At 38.8% G+C, this 21,052-nt stretch overlaps 2 protein-coding genes across 11 annotated transcripts in view; both read left to right on the plus strand.

The window, feature by feature from the left end:
* picalmb (phosphatidylinositol binding clathrin assembly protein b) overlaps nucleotides 1-8,122 on the plus strand; it is a 29,900-nt gene extending 21,778 nt beyond the window's left edge. For all 4 annotated transcript variants that reach the window (XM_053647054.1, XM_053647055.1, XM_053647056.1 and 1 more), the window contains 7 exons: nucleotides 95-202; nucleotides 318-348; nucleotides 425-524; nucleotides 607-666; nucleotides 5,322-5,426; nucleotides 5,674-5,785; nucleotides 6,821-8,122. In XM_053647054.1, coding sequence (XP_053503029.1) covers nucleotides 95-202; nucleotides 318-348; nucleotides 425-524; nucleotides 607-666; nucleotides 5,322-5,426; nucleotides 5,674-5,766 — 497 coding nt within the window. In that variant the 3' untranslated portion in view covers nucleotides 5,767-5,785; nucleotides 6,821-8,122. The remainder of the gene's footprint in view (nucleotides 1-94; nucleotides 203-317; nucleotides 349-424; nucleotides 525-606; nucleotides 667-5,321; nucleotides 5,427-5,673; nucleotides 5,786-6,820) is intronic.
* Nucleotides 8,123-8,764: 642 nt separating this feature from the next.
* The window catches only part of sytl2b (synaptotagmin-like 2b), a 32,272-nt gene continuing 19,984 nt past the window's right edge, over nucleotides 8,765-21,052 (plus strand). For 2 of the 7 annotated variants that reach the window (XM_053646898.1, XM_053646900.1), the window contains exons 1-6: nucleotides 8,767-9,038; nucleotides 14,712-14,965; nucleotides 18,157-18,308; nucleotides 18,418-18,511; nucleotides 20,239-20,281; nucleotides 20,511-20,601. In XM_053646898.1, the coding sequence (XP_053502873.1) occupies nucleotides 14,865-14,965; nucleotides 18,157-18,308; nucleotides 18,418-18,511; nucleotides 20,239-20,281; nucleotides 20,511-20,601 (481 nt within the window). In that variant the 5' untranslated portion in view covers nucleotides 8,767-9,038; nucleotides 14,712-14,864. Of the gene's footprint in view, nucleotides 9,039-13,053; nucleotides 14,966-18,156; nucleotides 18,309-18,417; nucleotides 18,512-20,238; nucleotides 20,282-20,510; nucleotides 20,602-21,052 lie in introns of those variants that run through there. The other 5 variants (XM_053646902.1, XM_053646901.1, XM_053646899.1 and 2 more) reach the window with 5 other exon arrangements.

Below are 21,052 nucleotides of genomic sequence, written 5' to 3' on the forward strand. Positions count from 1 at the left end.
TTCAGACAAATCTGCCATTCTCTTAAGTCACATATTGCAGCTATGCATTTCATGTAGATGGTTTTGTCTCTTGTCATTTTGGAAAACCTTTCAGGTGGGATTTTGAAGCCCACAATGGCCAGCTCTAATCAGCTTTCTTCTCAGTACCCAGAAAAGCTCATGTCAAGTGACCTAGACTCCTCCTTAGCAAATCTAGTTGGAAGTAAGTCTTTATATGTAGAATTACTTAATAAATGTTTAGAATTTATGCCTTTGTACCTATAATTTAACATTAAAAACCTATATATCATATTATATCACCTTTTCAATTATTTCAGACTTGGGAATTGGAAATGGCACCACTAAAAAGTAAGCTAATTTTATTTTTAGATAGTTAAAGCAAATTCATTTTTAAAGCACTAACTGACTCTTAATGTGATAACAGTGATATCCACTGGAACCAGCCAGGAGAGAAGAAACTGACAGGTGGAATGAACTGGCAGCCCAAAGCAGCCCCTTCCACTACATGGAACCCTGTCTCAATGGTAAATTTTGGAGCTTGGTCATATAGGAAGTTTGGTAAAGTATATTGCTTGTGGTTTCACTGGTTCCCATTTTGTTTTATAGCCTACATCAGTTATGGCCTTCCCTGCAACAACCCCGACAGGCATGATGGGATATGGCCTGGTATGTATTTTGGAAGCTTAAAGCTACAGAATATAAGATTTTGGGATTTCACACTCTGGTACAAAAATGTCACTGCAAGCTGTTTGTGGAAGAAAATTTTGTGTGTTGTGTTCCACTGTTCATTCATGCAGAGTTCACAGCTACGAGTGCACGCAGTAAAAAATTATTCACATATATATATATATATATATATATATATATATATATATATATATATATATATAAATATAATATAAAAATTCAATGCTGGGTCACCAACTGCATAATGTACACTAAGTGATATGCGTAAATATTAGTGACACCAGTGGTGTAATTACATACTATTTAGTTTCCGATGGGAAAAAAAAAATTCCGCAAGAAATGATCTTTTAGCAACCATCAGCTGCTTAACTCTTACTGCGACTAGCTGACAAAGCAGTAATATCCTTGCATCACTGACCTGCTGTGGTGCAAATGTGCTCATTCTGCAGTAACATAAATAGCACAAACATTACTGAAGAAACTAGACACATGTTTGCTTGCTATCTAACATATAGGCTCTGGATGAAGGGGTAAGTATTCTCTGCTCTGCTTTAGTTTTATAGAGTGCTGCTCCAGGCCAGACCATGAGCAGGATTTAGCAGCTTTCCCTGAAACTATTAGACACAGCTAATATCTAACTAGCTAGCTAAAATGTAGTGTAAAATATCAAATTACAATGCCTGGTTTTTTCCCATGTGTAACACTTCCCAGATTCGAGTCTGGAATAAGGAAGCTAGAGGCAGGCTTGGGAAAACTCAAAAAGCGCTTTATTGACCGTGACTCTTTTTACCTTCATGTTTCTGTGGTTTTTATTAATGCACGCATATGTACGCACACACACACACACACACACACACACACACGGCTCTGCACTGCTTCAGTCTCACTCTCTCTCGCTTTCCTCCTACGGGGCTCTTCTGAAAGCACAGAGAGACACAAACACGTCACTTTCACTAATTACACACCGGTGAGAATTGTCATGTGTTACCTGCTCATTCCAGTCGGGGTCAGTAGTCGGGGTTGGAATTCGAACTCTGTCCCGCAGCATGGGAGTTGAGTACATACTGATGCGCCACGGAGAAGGGAGCGCTCCTGCAGAGCTAGAAGGTAGAGTGACGTCCTCTGTGGAGCTAGGGGGCGGAGTGAAGTCCTCTGCAGGGCTAGGAGGCAGAGCGACGTCCTCTGCGGGGCTAGGAGGCAGAGCGACATCCTCTGCGGGGCTAGGAGGCAGAGCGACGTCCTCTGCGGGGCTAGGAGGCAGAGCAATGTACTCTGCAGAGCAAGGGGGTGGTGCGATGTCCTCTGTGGAGCTAGGGGTGCCATGACGTCCTCTGCGGGGCGGAGCGCCATCCTCTGCAGAGCAAGGGGGCAGAGTCATGTCCTCAGTGGAGCTAGGAGGCAGAGCGACTGCTCCAGCCAGGACGGGAGTCCCCTCCCCAAAAAACTCACTGGGGTGGACATGGCATTGAACCTATCCATGATTTGATCCAACAGTGCCTGGTTGCACTGAAGTCTGTCTGCTATCCCCTTGTTGAAACGGGGCATACTATCTGAGAGGAAAGGTGGCTGCTGTCCAAAAGTGAGAGAACACTGGGGGGGAATACACAACTTGTAGTGGGGACAGACAAAGCTCTGGCACCTTGGGAACTGGAAACATTGCAGGTACGGACTGGGCTGGGCTGAAAACTGGGAAACATCTGGCCAATCTGGGCTGAGACACGATCTAGCTGCCTGTTGAGCTTGATCAGGCTATCTGTGACACGGCTGCTCGCGGTGAGGCTATGGAGGTATTGCATCTATTGTCTGAAGAAGGTCTCTTGGCTAGACAGAGCTGTGTGCTGGTTAACGGGTTCTGCTGGGTCCATAGTGGCCAGATTGTTCTGTTATGGTCTTAGAGATGTGGGGACCCAAATGCAAAACACAGACGCAGGGATCCGAGGTAAAATGGGTTTTATTTAAGTATAGAGGAAGCTGGGGTGTGTGGGAAAGGAGTCCTTGCCACTTCGTAAGTAATTTGCGAGAATTGGTCCATACCAATTCTTTTGAAGGTGACATTGATTAATGGTAAGGGGCACAATGGCTCTTTTGGGGTGGCTGGTGGATTCACCAGCTGACATTCGCGACATGCCGCACACCACCTCTGAACATTGCTGTGAATGCTTGGCCAATAAAAATGAGCTGTTGGAAGGTTTAATGTTTTATCCTGCCCTAAATGCCCAGCCATGGGATTCTAATGAACCGCATCGAATAACATTTCCCAATGGCTCTTTGGGACCAACAATTGGGTCATTTGCTATCTGGTTTGAGTGTCCTGCATCACTCGATATAGTTATCCTATCGATATACCCCTCCCAGTTATCCTTAATAATTGAAAAATATGGGTTGGACAGTGCAACATTAGGCTGATTTTGCTGACCATTGTTTATTCTCACTTGGTGGAAGGTGTACTTGAGTGTCTCGTCGCACAACTTCTCCAAAAGGAAATCCCCCACCCCAGTAGGGGAGGAGCGGGGCCCTCCCCACTGTCTGTGACCCCCTGACATGGAGCTGACTTTGACAGGCCCAGCCCCGCCTCCCCAGCCAATGCTGCACACATTCCACACCGTCTCGCAATACTGCAGGACCCATCAGCAGTGAAGAAGAAGAAGAGGAGGGAGGGGTAGGGAAACTCTCGGACTGGGGAGCTGATGGAATTGGCCCCCATTTCCGCGGTGTAGAGATGGGGTAGGACGAGGAGGAGAAGTACGAAAATGATGGAGCGAGACAGATAGAGAAAGGATGGGCTTGCCTGCCCCCCCGATACGCTACTAGGTGGTCCTCTGCCAGCTGGATTGCATCGTCTAGCATCGTCAGACGGTGGCACCGGATCCACTCCGCCGTCCGCACCAGTAGTCAGGAGATGAACTGCTCCAGTAGCACAAGGTCAACTACTCCTTTGGCGTCGTGCCCCTCTGCCATCAGCCATCTTTGGCAAGTGTCTTTGGCAGCCATCTCTGAGCTTTTGGGCGAAGGCGAATGGGCGGCTGAACTCACTGAGTGTCAGCAAGCGGAAGTGCTGACTGTGCTGTTCGGAGGTGTGGCCAGCTCATTGCAATATTGCCCACTTCAAGTCTGGGTACTCCAACAGGCTCACTGCCAGAAGCTGTTGGGCCATGAGCTGGGCTTCCCCTGACAGGAGAACCTGCCGGTCCTACTCCTGGGCTTTGATCTGGGACTGGATGCTCTGTTCCTGCTCTTTGCATAGGTTGAGGGGGGCCTGATGTTGGGTCTGGTGGAGGCTGGTGAGGGACTGGATGATCTGGGCAAGTGGTAAGTACTCCATGATGACGCCCTTCCTCAATTCCTGGGTTTCGGCACTTGTGTAACACCTCCAAGATATGGGTATGGAATAAGGACGCTGGAGGGAAAACTCAAAAAGGCGCTTTATTGGCCTTTTTTTTAACCAATTCTGTATTGTGTATTTTGTTATCGAATTGGAGAATCTTTATTCTTTTGTCAAAAATTTGGCACAGACTAGATAGTGTTAGTACACCAGAGGATAAAAAGACATGGATTAGATAAGCAACAGGCTGAAAACTCATTTTGAAATAAATGTCAAGAAACTCACCACCACTTCTCGTTAGTCACTACTGGATATCATAAGTTCTCTAGCGTAAAAATTTCACAAGTGGGTTACAATACAACATCGACAAGAAGGATAAATCAACTGAATATCATTTACAAGCTTACCACCTTATCTGTTCCGCAAGAAAATGGCTCACTCTTTCTCCTGGTTGTCGGCTCCTGCCAGTCACCTTGTAGTCTCACCTCTTTTGGAGTCATGCAGATACATGTTTTCACACAATTCAGCCCAACCCCTCTCTACTCTGGCACCTCTATAGCCCCCTACACTATTAACTTCAAATACTACAACATGCACAGTCCTGAGATACCGTTGATTCATTCACTTCATTCTAAAGTCACTCATTTAATGATCCACTCTGCATTCTGAGGTCTCAAACTCTCACTGAGGTCATACTTATGCTATGCTGCTAGTCAAAAAAGCTCCTTCTCACATTCAGAGGCCCACCCATGTCATTCACTGAGGGGGCCTAGTTATCTAGCATAAAATATAAGTCACCCAGAACTACAGCCCGGGTTCTCCAATTTACACTTCTACAATCGTTTTCCAGTAATTTGTTGAAGGCAAAAAAATATAATGTCTAATGTAATGTAATCTAATGTCATGCCATGTTTTAAAAGCAACCTATCAAAAAGGGGAAAAGCCTATTTAACATTTCCATTTAGATATTTTTTGTAATCATTGTAATATATTGAAAATATATTACGTTCTCTATCCCCTTGCCTAGGTTTGATTAATTAGAGGTGATTTTGCTGTGTGTCTCAGCTGTCAGATAACATAGACTATCGACTGTGTATTGATCCATTCCTCTTGGTCCATTTTAAATGTTAATTTTCACTTTTGAAACAAAGTTCTTGTAAAGTTCCTAATTACATTATTTATCCAAGATGTTTCCACCACATTGCATTTCAATTGTTTTAAACCTCAGAGGAGTATAACAGTTGAACACTTGCTAACTGAGACTCTAATTTTGAAATGATAGGCATGTTTCTCAAAGCTTGACTGTGTGTAGCCCCCACAGTTGCCCTCAATGTCCATGATGACGCAGCCCACAGTGATGTACACACAGCCTGTCATGAGGCCGTCCAACCCATTTGGATCAGTGTCCAGTGCACAGGTATACATTTCTACTTGTGTATATAAACATTATAGCCCCGTGGAAGCTCCTTTGTTAGAGTAATTATATGCTGTGTAGAGAGGGCAGCTCTTCCTAATAACCCTGGTCCACTGTGTTTACATTGGCCCTGAGACCCAAAGATCTCTCTTCCTTACTGTAGGCCTCTCTCCTTTGTGTATTCCTTCCTTTACCTCTCTGAGCTCTTTCCTTCTCTGTTTCTCTTTTTGTGTCATGCTGTCTGTACTAGCCCTCTGCTGCCTCTAGTCCCTCCAGTCAGAGCCCTCTTCGAGCTCCAGGACAAGACCCCTTTGCACAGCTCTCTCTCAAGGATTTCTTGTAGAACGTCATCTCTTGTCTAGGTACTACATGCTCCCTGTGTTTTTAATCTAGGTGCTGCATGACCCCTGTGTTTTTAATGTAGGTACTTCATGACCCTTGTGCTTTTGTCTAGTTATTGCATGACTTCTATGCTTTCATCTAGACCTGCAAAAAAAGGTTCTAATTTTTGTTCTCTCCCAGCTACCAACTCACATAACCCAGGTAATTGGTCTTTTCAGTTTGGTTGGTTGGAAGCTGGTAGAGGGGCAAAAAGGATAGCGGTTTGGAGATCCTTAAGGCCCACCTATCAATTTGTGGGTTAGCTGAACTTTTTCGAATATTCATTTTTAATATTTGTAGTACCTTTTGGTTCCTAGAACATTTAACATGTCATGATTTCTGTGTTACCATAGAATGCTTTTATGTAATATGTGTGAACATTTTATTTGTATGACTGCTAATGACATACATTCATTCATTCATTTTCAGTAACCACTGTATCTGGGTAAGTGTTACAGTGGATCTGGAGCCTATCCTGGGAACACTGGAACTGTGACGTGCTGCCCAACATTAATACAAATGTTAATACGGGCATTTAATAATGTTAGTTTTTGTCTAACTGGGAATATTGTCTGAGCAATGTTTGAAAACTTTGTGAAACAAACCGTGCTTGCTATGTTCTCAGCTCATAGCAGGAACGGTTTTCTGAATTTCCCTGTTGTCAGAGTTATCAGTACTCTGTGAAAATAATGCATTGCACGGTCATCTTTCCAAAATCATATTGTGACATTTGGCAAACCATTTTATAAAATTGAATGAATAGCACTGAAAGTTTTTGGATCAAAAGTACATTCAGGACTAATTTGGCCAATAAACTAAGAGCTTTATTCATTTTAACTATAACAATTGTCAGCCAAAATATTGGTTGGCCAAAATTCATGAATATAAAGTACTGGGCCAATCTAATTGCTCTGGAAATAAAATTAAATTCCGTTAACCTTTTTTTTTTAAAAATGTGTTTTAGTTGTAGAAATTTCATTTGTATGCAATAAAACCTTTTAATGTTTTGCTTACAGATGCAGTTTATGTAACACAAGCTGAACTCACTTCCTGAAGTTAAAGCATTGTCCAGCGCAGCTCTGTGGTCTGTGCTGTCCTGCTCTTCAGAGGAACCAAACATGTCTAAAATGTCAACGGTGCAGGAACAGAAGGTGTAATAAGACTGAGAGCTTATTAGAATCATTTTGTAATTTGTCTGCGATATGAAGTGATGCTGCTGTTCTACCCTGATGGGGATTCCTCATGCATTTTATAATCTGTAAAGCTAGGTAACTGGGACTGAGAGAGTTTGACTTTGTGAGAAAATCTATGTTAATGTTCCCTGTTGCTTTTTTCTTTTCTTTTTGTTTTTAACAGGGGAGAGAGGCAGAAATCTCCCTAAACTCTGTCATAAACTCCTACAGTAAATAGGATACAGTGATATTTTACCACTTTGTTTAGTTTTGTCTTTTTAATTATTTTCACAAATAGACCTCATGTGTGTGTGTTTGTATTTATTTATGGTTCATACTCAAAAGGAGAACATGTATGAATGTGTATGCATTGGAAAAACTTTAAATAATTTAACATTACACATGGGTGTTGGATTGTATAAGGCGATTTAAAGCAATTAGAGATTTTAAAATAGCTATGTGAAAATTACACCTGTAAGTTAAATGATATAGAACACTAAGTATTCTCTATGTTTCATGTCTAGAAATACTCTTTGTAGATCAAGCATTCACAACCCAGAAGTATTGGGCAAATAAGATTTAGAACCTGGTTTGCTGATCTATAGCCGATATCCATGCCTAGGGTTTTTGAACTGAGTTGTCAAAGTATCCTCCAGGTGTTGCACTTGGGAAGAGATGTGTTTCTGCATTATGCATGGCATGCCATTGTTTCACATACACAGTTCACGATGGCTGCCTCTCTGAATGTGAAGATTTGCCCACATGTTTCAGACTTGAATAAAGCAAGCCACTTCTCCCAGGACTGCTGGCTGGGCCCACTTGCCTAATTTGATATCGTAAATGGACAAAGGTCATATTTATCACTGTATATCTATCGTGTAAAATACAAAAAGGACGTCTTGACCAAAAGGAACATTGAGCACTGTTGACCAGTGCGTTATGTATATACTGAATACTGGGTGTTTAGCTAAGGATGGATTGAAATGTGAAAGCAATTCGATTGAATCAGACTTTATTGACGTTCTGCTGAATATTGTCGTCCTCACAGATTGTTTTCTTTTGTTTACATATTTAAAAAAAAAAAAAAAAAACAACTGTAAGAAAACTAGTGTAATTTTTTTCAAATAAAGTGCAGCTTCCACAATACATGCTGTCATTGTTCTATAAGTCTCATTGTCATTCAGAATCAGGAAATAGCTTCAGAATCCTTTTGAAACAATCAAGACAATACAGAAGATCTATGTACAGGATAATATAGTTTTAAAATATGACAATTACAATTTGTAATTGTAAAAAAGAAGAAAAAAAGATAAGTGTAAGGTACAATACACAATTCCAGCAAACCAAATCCATACACATAACATGGTTAGCATGTTTGCCTCACATCTCCGGGGTTGGGGGTTCAATTCCTGCCTCTGCCCTGTGTATGCTGGAGTTTGCATGTTTTCCCTGTGCTTCAGGGGTTTTTCTCCTTAGCCCAGGTAAGATGCTTCTGTCACTGTCTCTGATTCAGGAGTGGCTTCACACTAGGACTGCAACATTTCTGTATTATAAATTCTTTATTCTAACATTTTGACATACTGGATTTTGAATTTCTATGAGCTGTAAGCTGTAATCATCAAGATTAAAACAAAAAAGGCTTGAAATATTCCTATTTTCCTGTATTAAAAAAAATAAACGAAGAAAATTTGAACTGATCTTGAACTGTTCTGAATGGAGGAATGCAAGACCCATAGAATATCTAGATTTTTTTTTTCTTTAAAAAAAATAAAGTGTCACAGTATTTATACATCAGTTTTAACTCAAAATATCACTCTTTGCATGTATTGATTTTTGCTTATTTTCTTGAAGGTTATAGCCAGTTAAACGTCTGGACTGGACTTCAAGCAAGGAGACATACAGGCTAGCAAATGCAGGCATAAATGGTTAATACTTCCTCGGTCCGTGTGAGAGCGCCTTCACATACACACACACGCACACACACGCACACACATACACGCGCGCGCGCACACACAGCTTCTCTGTAAACATACAGCAGGATCTTCTCACAGAGGAGCTGAAGGTAAGTGCTCTCATTTCATAGTCCAAAAACAAACTGAATAGTTAACAATTAGGAAAAATGATGATGATGAGTTTAGTGCAAAAACCAGACCTGGGGATTCCTGTTTAGTGTACAGCATTTAAACATGTTGACCTGAGAGTGTAAATGAACAGTTTGTGGGAATTCAACAGAATTCTGAACCTGTTGTCTTTGGGTTAAACTGGTACTGTAATAGGTCAGAGCAGCACGGTTCTCTCAGGCTACATCTTTACAGTAAACACCTAAAGTGCTGAATCCACGTTTAACGTGTTCATTTACATTCAGTTAGAGTTATTAACACATGCAGTGCTTCTTTAACGCCTGAGGAGTTTCTCAAATAAAAGTTGAATTAATACAGTACATAATGTTGCTTATTTGTATTCCGTTAACTGATGAATTAGTGGCAGATATGTTAAATGAACAAATGCAGTGTTGTAGTAACATTTACAGTATTAAAAACTGTACAAGTTAGATGGGGACAGTAAAAGAGGGACATAAGATACATTGGAATTTATAAGGGTGCAGTTCGTAGTGTTTTAAATAGTGTTACTAGACCATGGCATTTCAAAGCAGTGATGTGTCCTTCACGAAGGTGTCGACTCTGAACTGAATCTTTTTTTTAATGAACTTTGAGAGCTGAGTGATGTGCTGTTACTTTTTGTGTGCTTAAAATCCAAGTCCTACAATTCAAAACATCTTTTCAATATTAGAGCTGTTCATTGGTGGGGATGGTGAGATGTGTGTTTGACCTTCAGCTGTGTGTGTGTGAGGCAACATGACAGAGAGGAACCGATTCACTGATGCTTATTTAAGATGAATATAGTGAAGTGTAGGGGAGGCGATCAGTCATCAGAATAAAACGGAAATGTATCACAATGAAGCAAAGACACAACAAGCACTATAGCATTATTACATGGATGCTTACTCTATTTGTCAATTCACATTTTAGAGCCTTGCTGATTTAAGTAATAATTTTAATATATTTTATAAAATGCAAAGCAATGTTATTTTGTTAATTAGAAGCTAGAATATGAAAGAATAATCACTGCACATACAGAAATGTCACTTTGTAATTATTATTAAACTGTTTGGGGGTCAAAAGAGTCAGTTCTTATTGGTTAACTGAGTCAAATGATATGACTCTCTCAAGACCCAGAATTCCATTCAATATTTCATTGGCAACTTCTTTGAGAAGGTCCTGGGTGAAGCCTGCAGACGGAGCGGGGCTGCACTTTTGGGTGGGGCTACAAGTGTTGCTCCACCCATAACTGGTCTTATTGGTTAGTGGCAATGTAATGATGTCAACCCTAATCCCTAACATTATGGGCAGAGCGAAAGATGTAGGCCCACCCAAAAGTGCAGCCCTGTCCCGTTCTGCAGGCTGCAGACATTTTTCAGCCTATTTGTTTCCCCTAAAATTAGCTCCGCCCCTGTGGTTTTATGCTCCGCAATTTGCAATAGAGAACGCGAACAATTCAGTAATTTTTATTTATGTATACTTTTTCCACAGAATCCACTCTAGTGCCTACATGCATTTATTTTTGCTTCATGTTGCATTTGTAACAGACCACTTCAGAGCGTATGAAACAGTTTTGCCTGTTAGAGATTAAGGGACCGTTTAAATAAACGTTCAATTTTCCACACAAATTTTAAGAGATTCTTAACAAAAAAGCCTGAAAAGGTCATTTAAATAATTCTTTAACCACAATTTATAAACAAATTCTCATTCCTCTTCAGTAAACACTTTATCCTGGATGGATTTAGAGCGTATTCTGGGAATACTGGGTGTGAATGGGACACCAGTCAATCACAGGGCACCATGCACACTCATTCAAAATTTCATTCACATCTAGGGCAATTTAGTGCAGCCAGTCCACCTATCAGTATGTTTTTGGGATGTGGGAAGAGCTGGAGACCCCAGAGGAATTGAAATAAAAAAATTAATACAAAAAATTTAATATACACTATATGGCAAAAAGTATGTAGACACCTGACCTGTTGCACATTGGGCATTAATTATGGCATAATGGTCCCTCCTTGCTTCTATAACAGCCTTCATTGTGCCCAGAAATGTTCAGCGGGGTTGAGGTCAGGGATCTGTGCAGGCCACTTTACTTCTTCCACTCCAACCTTGGCAAACCACATCTTTAAGGACCTTGCATTATGCACAGAGGCATTGTCATGCTGGAACAGGTTTGGACTAGGCTGCTTAGTTCCAGTGAACTTATCTTATCTTATTCCTAAGCATACAAAGACATTCTAGAGAAATGTGTGCTTCTAACTTTATGGCAGTTAGGGTAACAGTTTGGGGAAGGCCCAGATCTGTTATGAGGGTTATGATGTTAAGTTGTTAACCTTTAGCCGTGTAGTGTATTATTACCTGTCGGACTTACTCATGTAAATACAAATACATTACAGGACAGGTAATAATTGCGATTTAATACAAGAAATTGATTTTCAAAAATCTTTTGTGGAATTTTAATTAATTTCAATTCATTCATTCATCTATATCCTAGTTAGAGTCTGTCCTAAGAACATTGGGCACAAGGCCTTCTTTTCCCTAGTAGGAATCACTGGAATCACAAAGCAGCATGTAAAACATGTTAGTTTAGGTACTGTGTTTGAATGATAGAGATCCATGAAAGTCATGAGACGAATCAAACCGAACACCAAACTTGCTTCCCTTGAACAAGAAAAATTTACACGAGTCATTGATGAAATGTTATTGATGAATACAGTTGTTTAATCAGATTGCTTTTATTACAGTGTAAAAGAAGTTTTGTCTTCTATGCTAACTTTATTAGCTAGCTAGGCTAGGAGTTAGCTAAGTTACAGAACTGTAAAGCTTTAAAGAGCAAGTCCTGATATTATGGAGGTAGCTAATCTTCAAAAATTGTTTTATACTGATAAGGGGAGTGGTGTGTCCATCCTAGTCTGAAGTCTATGGCACAGTATCATATACACATTCTCACACGCTTGCATTTATTCACACTAGGGCAATTTTCTTTCTCAGAAACAGAGAATATGTGAAACACCACACAGACAGTAACCTGATCCTGTGAGGAAGTAACTTTACCAGATTAGCAGATATTTGAGGGCTTTTGTAAATTGAAGTTGCTGTAAGTTGAAGCTCTAGCTTCAACTTACAGCAGTCTACACTACATTGCATTTTATCAAGTAAATCTCCCATATAGGTCACTTTGTACACATTTATATACATTTAGTGACTATAGTCCCTCTGGTGCCATTCACAGTATTTCATTCTCTCTTTACCCCATCCATCAAGATAAAGACACTTCCAAAGAACCAGCTAATACAATATGTCTGACCTAATATTATTTACAGGTCGACCTTTGTCAATATAGCAGTGACACTGTCATGATAGTGGCATGTTAGCGGCTGTTGCACTGGCATGAGTGTATCAGGCTCCTGAACCTACCAACCAGAATAATTACCTGTCTACCAGAAGCAAAGCAAGCTCAGCCTCGGTATTCAGTTTCCTTCTCAGGCCTCTCTAGCAATGAAAACTGATACTGATGTTTATGTACCTTCCCATTTCTTTCTGTATACTGCATACTTTCTGTATACCATTTTCTGCTTCAGACTTTATTTTCTTATTATTATCTTTGTTAAACATCGGAACGTGTTGGTCTGTCAGTCTTCTCTGCCATTGCTTCAAGATATACTCCACCATAATCCCAATCGTATCTTCTCTAAAAAATGTCCACACACAAAATATTTGACATAGAAGAATAAGTATAAAGAAGTCATTATAATTCATAAACAGCCATTATTATGCATTAACCATTACAATGTTTTTTGTAATGATATATGCACCAAAACTTTTTTTGTCCTTTCTAGGTAGAGTACAGAGAAAGTTTTATTTATCCCTTTATATGTCAGACATGTGATGTGTTTATGCCATCAATAACATTTTTATGTACTGAAGCTGATTTTCTGGGAAATAAAGGACAGAAGCATCAAAGCCCAGAAATAAACCTCATTAATGTGTTAGTGAAATGTAATTACAGGTGCATGCTAAGCCATAAATACTCAAAATGTTTTGCTTGTATCCAATTATATCACTTATTACAGCAAACTAGCTTAAGTGAATTATTACCTTCACACTGTCTTCAGCTTTAACTTCTTAGAGATATAGAGATCCATGTTTTATAACACAATGTAATGGCCTTCAGTCAATACATTTTGGTTTATTGTATTAAATCTAATTTGTCCAGACGGAAAGTCATGACTGAGTGGTAAAATATCAAATATGGAGGGAAACATGGTCCCATGATTTGTACTCAAGCTGAGAGTTGGGTTTTTCGTTCTCAATTTTCTTCTGATTTCAATCACACTAAATCCAATGAAATTGTTTTTTGTTGCTGTAATTAAAGTATTATGTTATATTTCTTTGTCTGAAGATAATGAATTCCATTTATATAGTGCCTATTTCTATAGCACTCAGTGGTATGCCCGTCATTAATGTCAGTCTGATCTATAGATACCACCAACAGACCAAAATTGGTGGACCTTAGTCTATGCCTGAGTCCGTGCAGGGGTGTAGGGCTCAAAAAGATAAGGTGCTGTGTATGTGAGAATTAAGGTGCAAGTCTTTACTAATTAATTTACTAATTAAATTAGTATTTATTAACCTATTGTTGGCTCTATTGAATACCAAAATACCAAAAACAGTCATCAGAAATCTAAGGTACAATAAAATAAATAAATAAAACAAACCTTCCCTGTGGAATGTGCAGAGCAACCTATAGCAAACAAACTTTGCTATTGTGACCTGTCAGACCTCTAATGTATTTGGAATGATGAATGTATACTCAAAGTTCTCATTAGCAAAGCGATGCATTCACTGCATTCACAGTGGGGGAAAAGTCACACGTCCTCAGTCATTAAGCAACAACCACTCTTTAAAACATGTGCCGTAGTACATACATATACACATATAATATGTTTTCTTTTTCATTATATTGCTGTTCTGTTTGATCATGCTGTAAAACTGAGCAAATATCATCTTTGTCATCGTTGCACAAATATTTGTTCAGCTAACAGACATGAGACGTACTTTAGTTCTGAATGTTAGGTGTTGGGTTGTGGCTCATGGAATGTTTTATTATCTGAAGCAGGTGTAACTCATTAAAACATTTTTAGTGAGTCCTAACTTGTTTCAAAAAGTCAATCTTAAAAATTAGGTAATAGATGGTACTACTCAGGGGTCATTGAAAATAGAAAGGTAGACCTTGCACATCATGGCTTTAAGTTCTATACTGTATGGACTGCTGGTGCATATTTAAATATATTGTGCTAATGTATATTTGTTATATCGTATATGTAAAAATCAGTCTGTACAAGATTTGCTGGTAAATGAGATATTTTTGCTGTACTTATGTTTTGGCACATGTGAGTCAAAGCGGGCTTTGGCTGAATGCATGTTGTGATGACATCACATGACGTGTCTTGTGTCTTGTTGTCAATTGAATATACAGTTTGAATTGCATTAAGATTCAGTCATGTGCTTTCTGGTGGCCAAGAGGCTGAATAATCATTACATTTATCTGTTGTTAAAAAGGTTGTCTGACCAGTTGGTCAGGGGTTCAGGACAGTGTTGAATCTTACCTATTCTGGCTTTGTGTTTTGTAGATGGTGCTGTACAGTAGTGTGTGATGAAGGATTTTAAAGGCCAGAACTGGAAACAAACTACAGTACAAGCACTAGTGCCTTCCAGAGAGGACATCATTGTTTTCCACATAAGCGTGAAGAACGTTAGGAAGATTTAGTACTGAACTGATTATCATGATAGACCTGAGCTACCTGACTGAGGAGGAGCAGGAGGCGATTATGGCGGTGTTACAGAGGGACGCGGAGCTGAAGAAGGCAGAGGAAGAACGAGTCAAGTAAGTCCCCCTTAGCGATATTGAACATAATTAGATCCTAAACAAAACGTTTTGCTCTCTTGAGCAGAACAAGCCAAAGTGAAAAAAACTGATGTTTGTCTTGTAATGTAATAAAGCTCGGTCTGATCTCTACCTCTTATCACTCACAGGACTGCTTCAGGGTGAGTCGGCTAATTACATTACCTTCGGCTTTACATGAAAAACATTCACATGGTGCTAAAATGCCCATATGGGTGAACCAGAAGTGGTTCTCTACTTTGTTACTAAGTGAACCATATTGAAAAGCCAGTACTAAACAGACTGCACATGTAATGGAAGAATATGGACATAAAAGGAGGAATGCAGAAACTGGCCACAACTAGGTGATTTCTTTGCTTTGCTCAATCATGGATAAAAGGATTAAGTCTACCCTTGTGGAATAATTGCCCTGCCCATTTCACATGACCAGAATAGTTTCCCTTAAATTGAGAATCTATTCTACTGGCCATGTCCAGATGCATGATTTGAATCAAATTGCTTTGATTTACTGCTATCGCTCACTTTTTGCATAACATTTTGTGTTACGACCTTTTTAAAATAACTTTTGGACCATGTCATACAGTCAGTTTTATGATTGTGTTGAGTTAAAGGAATGTCACTGTAGTTAAGAGAAAATCAGTTTTAATTTTCATTTTCAATTATTTAAAAATAGTTAATAATTAACAATTCATAGATATTACTCTTTTTTTAGTTTAAGAATTTTGTTTTTACAATTAAATTAAGACCTTAAGTTCGGAAACATGGTACCTCTGGGGCAACAAGTAATAATGCTGTAGTTGAATGTAATTTTTCTGTCGTGACAAGCTGTTCTCTATCTTTATTAAGCAAACATAATTGTCTCAGACAGTGTCAATAATGTTAGTCATTCAGGAGGCTCAAGAGCAGATGGGAATTGCTTGTGTTCAGTTTAATGGAATTTTATGTTATATGTCTCAATATTTATTTTTGTACAACCCCAATTCTGAAAAATTTGGGACAGTATGGTAAATGCTGTCACGATAAGGAGGTTGAGACGGATACAAGTGCAGAATTATAAAGTCTAATAATTAACCAAACCAAAATATAAAGACACTATGACTATGAGGCAGAACACTGTGGCAAAGATTAAATATAAACTAAAGAACAAAACATGGCTACAGAAAAAGGCAAAGGCAAAGGCAAAGAAAGACAAACTTAAGACAAAGATTGCAGTGCAAACTGTGGCTATATACATGAGTGCTCAATTAACAGGGTGATTCAGGTGCAGGTGGTCATGTGAATGTGATGCAGTGGCTGCTGGGAACTGTAGTTCCAAGTTCCTTCTCTGATTTATTGACAAATGCTAATAAAAACAAAGGGGAATGATTTGTAAATGGTCGTTGACTTGTATTTAAACCAAAAACATATAAAGTATTTGATGTTTTACCCAGTCAACTGCAAGGTTTATTTTGAAATTGATGCATGCAACACGTTCCAAAAAAGTTGGGACGGGGGCAATCTGGACTAATTGCGATGTGACAAGTTGAAATAAGAAGGTGATGTGAAACAGATGAGGCAACTGTCTCATCACAGTATATAAGGAGCCTCCAAAAAAAGGCCTAGTCCTTCAAGAGCAAGGATGGGTCAAGGCTCGCCAATCTGCCAACAGATACATCAGCGAATAACACTTTGAGAACAACATTCCCCAAAGACAAATCAGTAGGATTTTGACATTTCACCTTCTAAAGTGCACAATATAATTAAAAGATTCAAGGAATCCGGTCAAATTATCAGCCAACACCATTCGCCGCTGTATCCACAGATGCAAGTTAAGGCTTTACTATGCAAAACAGAAGCCATACATCAACACAGTCCAGAAACATCGCCAACTTGTTTCATCTGAGATGGACAGTAGCGCAGTGGAATCATGTTTTGTGGTCAGACGAGTCAACATTTCAAATAGTTTTTGGACGAAACAGTGTTCTCCGGGACAAAGAGGAAAAAGACCATCCAAGCTGTTATCAGCATCAGGCCCAAAAACCAGCATCTCTAATGGTATGTGGGCGTGTCAGTGCCCATGGCATGGGTAACTTGCACATCTGTGAGGGCAGCATTAATGCAGAAAGATATGTACACACTTTGGAGCAACATGTGCTGCCATCCAGAGCAGGACAACGTCAAACCACATTCTGCCCAAATTACAAGCGCATGGTTGCGTAAGCAGAGAGTGCGGGTGGTAGCATGGCTTGCCTGCAGTCCTGACCTGTCTCCGATTGAGAATGTGTGGCGCATTATGAAGTGCAAAATAAGGCAACGAAGGCCCTGTACAGTTGCACAGCTGAAGAAATGCATAATGGATGAATGGGGGAAAATTCTAAACTTAATCAGCACCCAAATGCCTAATAAGTGTTATTAAAAGAAAAGGTGATGTTACACAGGGGTAAACGGTCAACTGTCCCAACTTTTTTGGAGTGTGTTGTAGTCATCAGATTTGAAATGAGTGTATATTTTCAAAAATAAATTAAATTCACAAAGTAAAACATCAAATAATGTTTTAATAATGTGTTTTCAATATAGTACAGGGTGAATTGAATCTTAAAATGAGTCTTTTTTTTGCATTTTCCATACTGTCCCAACTTTTGCGGAATTGAGGTTGTACACTGAAATAGGAGAACCGCTGCAAGTGGCTAACTATTTCCATCAGTTAATGATGAACAGTATATACTAAAACTATGCATTAATAAATAACGTGCCAAACAGAAAATCTCACTTTGTATTTAATTTTGAAGAAAAAGTTAAAACCATGCCTTTTTGTGACATTCAGAATGAGATAATATGTTTTCTGTTCTAATGCTGATGAAGTAAACAAATTTGTGGCTCTTGGAATGTGTGGTATTTGTCCTTACCTAACTTGTAGTACACAAATAACTGTTAAGCCTTTGTAAATTTGTGAGCAATTAAAAATATATTGTATTAAACTTTAAGGTTTATTCCCATATACGGAGACAAGATGTCAAGGTCTTGACCCAAATGTCAGTCAGGCAGAAGAGCTTGTTAGAGTTAGATGGATTGCATAATGACTTCCATGCACAAAGCAAACAAAATTCCAGTAATAATTGCAAGCATTTCTTGGGCTCACCTGACTGTGTTGACATCTTCAAACTGTTTTTACTTATTTTCTATTTGCATATTAGGCATTTGCAAAAGCAAGGCCCTGAGGAGGGCAAATTGAAGTACATCACAGGGGAGTGGTTTTATGAGGCAAAGTCTCAGAGACACCAGGACAGAATTCACGGCTCAGATATCATCATGGCTTCCATGAAACAGAAGAAACCCATGACATTAGGTGAGTTTCATAGCATTAAACACCCAGAAATAAGTTCTGTGCTGGAGTAAACAGTTACAAACAGACACAAATGTAACCTTATCTGCAATAACGTTTGTCTTCTCTTTAGAGTTTTTGACACAGTCATGGAGAGAGCAACCCAGTAAAACTAATAACGATCTCTTGACACCACAACCAAAATCAACAGACCATCTAAAGGAAAGGTGATAAACAATCTTCCAGAAATCAGAAAAGTTTTTCCTACTTCAGTCCTACCTTGTCTGCTTAATTTGGCACTGTTAGTTTAAAAAAGAAAAAACAAAAAAACCATTAAGGGCATTATGAACAACAAGTTCATATAGTATGGATCATCCACTGCTTGTAGAGATTAGTCCAGCTAATATACTTGCCAGCACTCTGTATTTGTTAGTTAAAGTGGAATTTAAAGTTATACCCTTTCCTCATGCCAGAGAATTTTGTGCAATGTAAGAAATTGCTGTTTGAGTAGCTCCCTCCTCTCCTACTTTGTTCATGTGTGTTTTTGAGGTGTGGAAATCTTGTGATTCGAATTACCGTATGACTCAAACAAGAGTCAACAGAGGCGTTTGCATAACATGGTGTCAGTAGACCTTAGTCTTAAAAGCCTCTTTTTTATTGCTATGCATGTAAATAAAACTGCACTGATCAGGATATTAGATTTAGTGAAAAGATATTTGAGGTAAACATCTAGAACTACATACAGCTGACAATTTTGAATCCACAGTTTGATTCTTGATTACTTGAATGAACATTAAATAAGTCTCTTTTTTTCTTCTTTTTTTTTTTTTTTTTAAAATATGGGTTAATATGATATTTTTCCAAGTATAGTTTTGTCTGAATGAAGGCATTCTGACTCAGTTTGGCACTTGACGTTGAATCTTAATTTACATGTACACTATATGGCCAAATGTTTGTGGACGCCTGACCATCACATCCATATGTCATTTTTGAACATCCCATTCCAGATTTAGTCCACCCTTGCTGTTGTAATAACCTACACTCTTCTGGGAATGCTTTGTCTTCCACTATATGGAGATTTGTCCATTCAGCCACAAGAGCATTAGTGATGTCAGGCACTGATGTCAGGTGAGAAGGTCTGGATTATTCTGAATTATACCAGGAAAATATGAGGACATCTGTATGTGATCTGAATCGCAAGAGAAAGTGGGTCATGCAGCAAGACAACAACGCCAAGCACACAAGACGTTCTACCAAAGAATGGTTAAAGTAGAATAAATGTAATGTTTTGGAATGGCCAAGTCAAAGTCTTGAACTTAATCCAACAGAAATGATGTGGAAGGATTCATCTACTTTTAGGACTTTTAGGTTATATTATATTATAAATGCAGATATATAGAAAACTCTAAAGGATTCACAAACTTTTAAGCACCTCAGTATGTTTCATGAGCCTTGCTTTCTGAACAGGGGGCATTGCCATGCTGGAATATGTTGAGGCCCATTAATTCCAGTGAAGGGAAATTGTAATACTACAGCATAAAAGGACATAACAGTTTGGGAAGGCCTAAATGTGGGTGTGATGGTCAGGTGTCCACAAACTTTTGGCCATATAGTGTATATAATGTAATCCAAGGTTCATGTGCATACAAGGAGTATTACTTCAAAAAGCATGGAATTTAAAGACACTCCTCTCCAGATATGGACAAGTATGGCAATACCTTTAGAATACTTATTTTTTTCTAAATCATTTTAGAAATGAACATTAATTTTGTCACAAATTGTTTTCTACAACAGAATTCCAAACAGACATTCACATGTTTTATCTTTAAATGATACAGTTAAAGACCATAAAAGAAATTGTAGCAAGAAATCTGAACAAGTCAAGGAAAGGTTTAAAAAAATAATAAATCAACCCCAATGATTTGCATATTCACACTACTTCTCTTTGTGTAAGTAACAGGAGACGAACAGACACTCAGCAAGAAAGAGTAAACAGGGTAGGCAAACTGCTTACTGTTCACTATGAAGCTATATTTTTCCACTGACTATTTTGTAAGCATTGAAACAAATCAGCCTCTTTTGTAAAATTTTATTTATTGTTGATTTGACACATTTAGCTTTTTACTTCATTGGAAGATCAACATGTTCTATAGAGAATTTTTAATAATATACACCATTCTTAATAAAATCTTGCTCTACTCTTACTTTTTCTTCTTTTGTTTCCAGCAAAGACACAATCCATTTAATAATGTGCCACTTGATCTAGACTTTGATCCAACTAATGGAGGCTCAGTGCCTGAACTTAAGAATCCACCAGGTACAGGTTTCATACCTTATTATCAACTATGTGAAAAACATGGTGTTGCCAGTTTATTAGGTATACCTATCTAGTAGCTTGTTTGACCTCATTTGACTTTTAGAACAGCATGAATTTACATACGCTTGGATCTACCAAGATGCTGGATATGTTGTACAGGAAAAATGTACAATGTAGAAATGATTGTGTTTACTTCTTTCTGCAAATATCATAAGGAAAAGAACTCAGAACTCATGCACCTAGGTTTCTGGGATGCTAGGCACTCCAGTTTTGAATTCAGATGTGATTTGCCTTGTGGTGGCCTTGTGGTGGCCAACGGTTTGTGCACTGACTGGGTGCATATTTCTTAGTAATTTAATAAGTTCCAGCTAAAAACCATACAATCCAAAAGTTAATGGCCAAGTATCATAGAAAAAGTGGACATTTAATTGGACATTAAGTTTCAGTTGAC

Source organism: Ictalurus furcatus, chromosome 17, assembly GCF_023375685.1.
Source record: "Ictalurus furcatus strain D&B chromosome 17, Billie_1.0, whole genome shotgun sequence".
NCBI classification, from domain to species: Eukaryota; Metazoa; Chordata; class Actinopteri; order Siluriformes; family Ictaluridae; genus Ictalurus; species Ictalurus furcatus.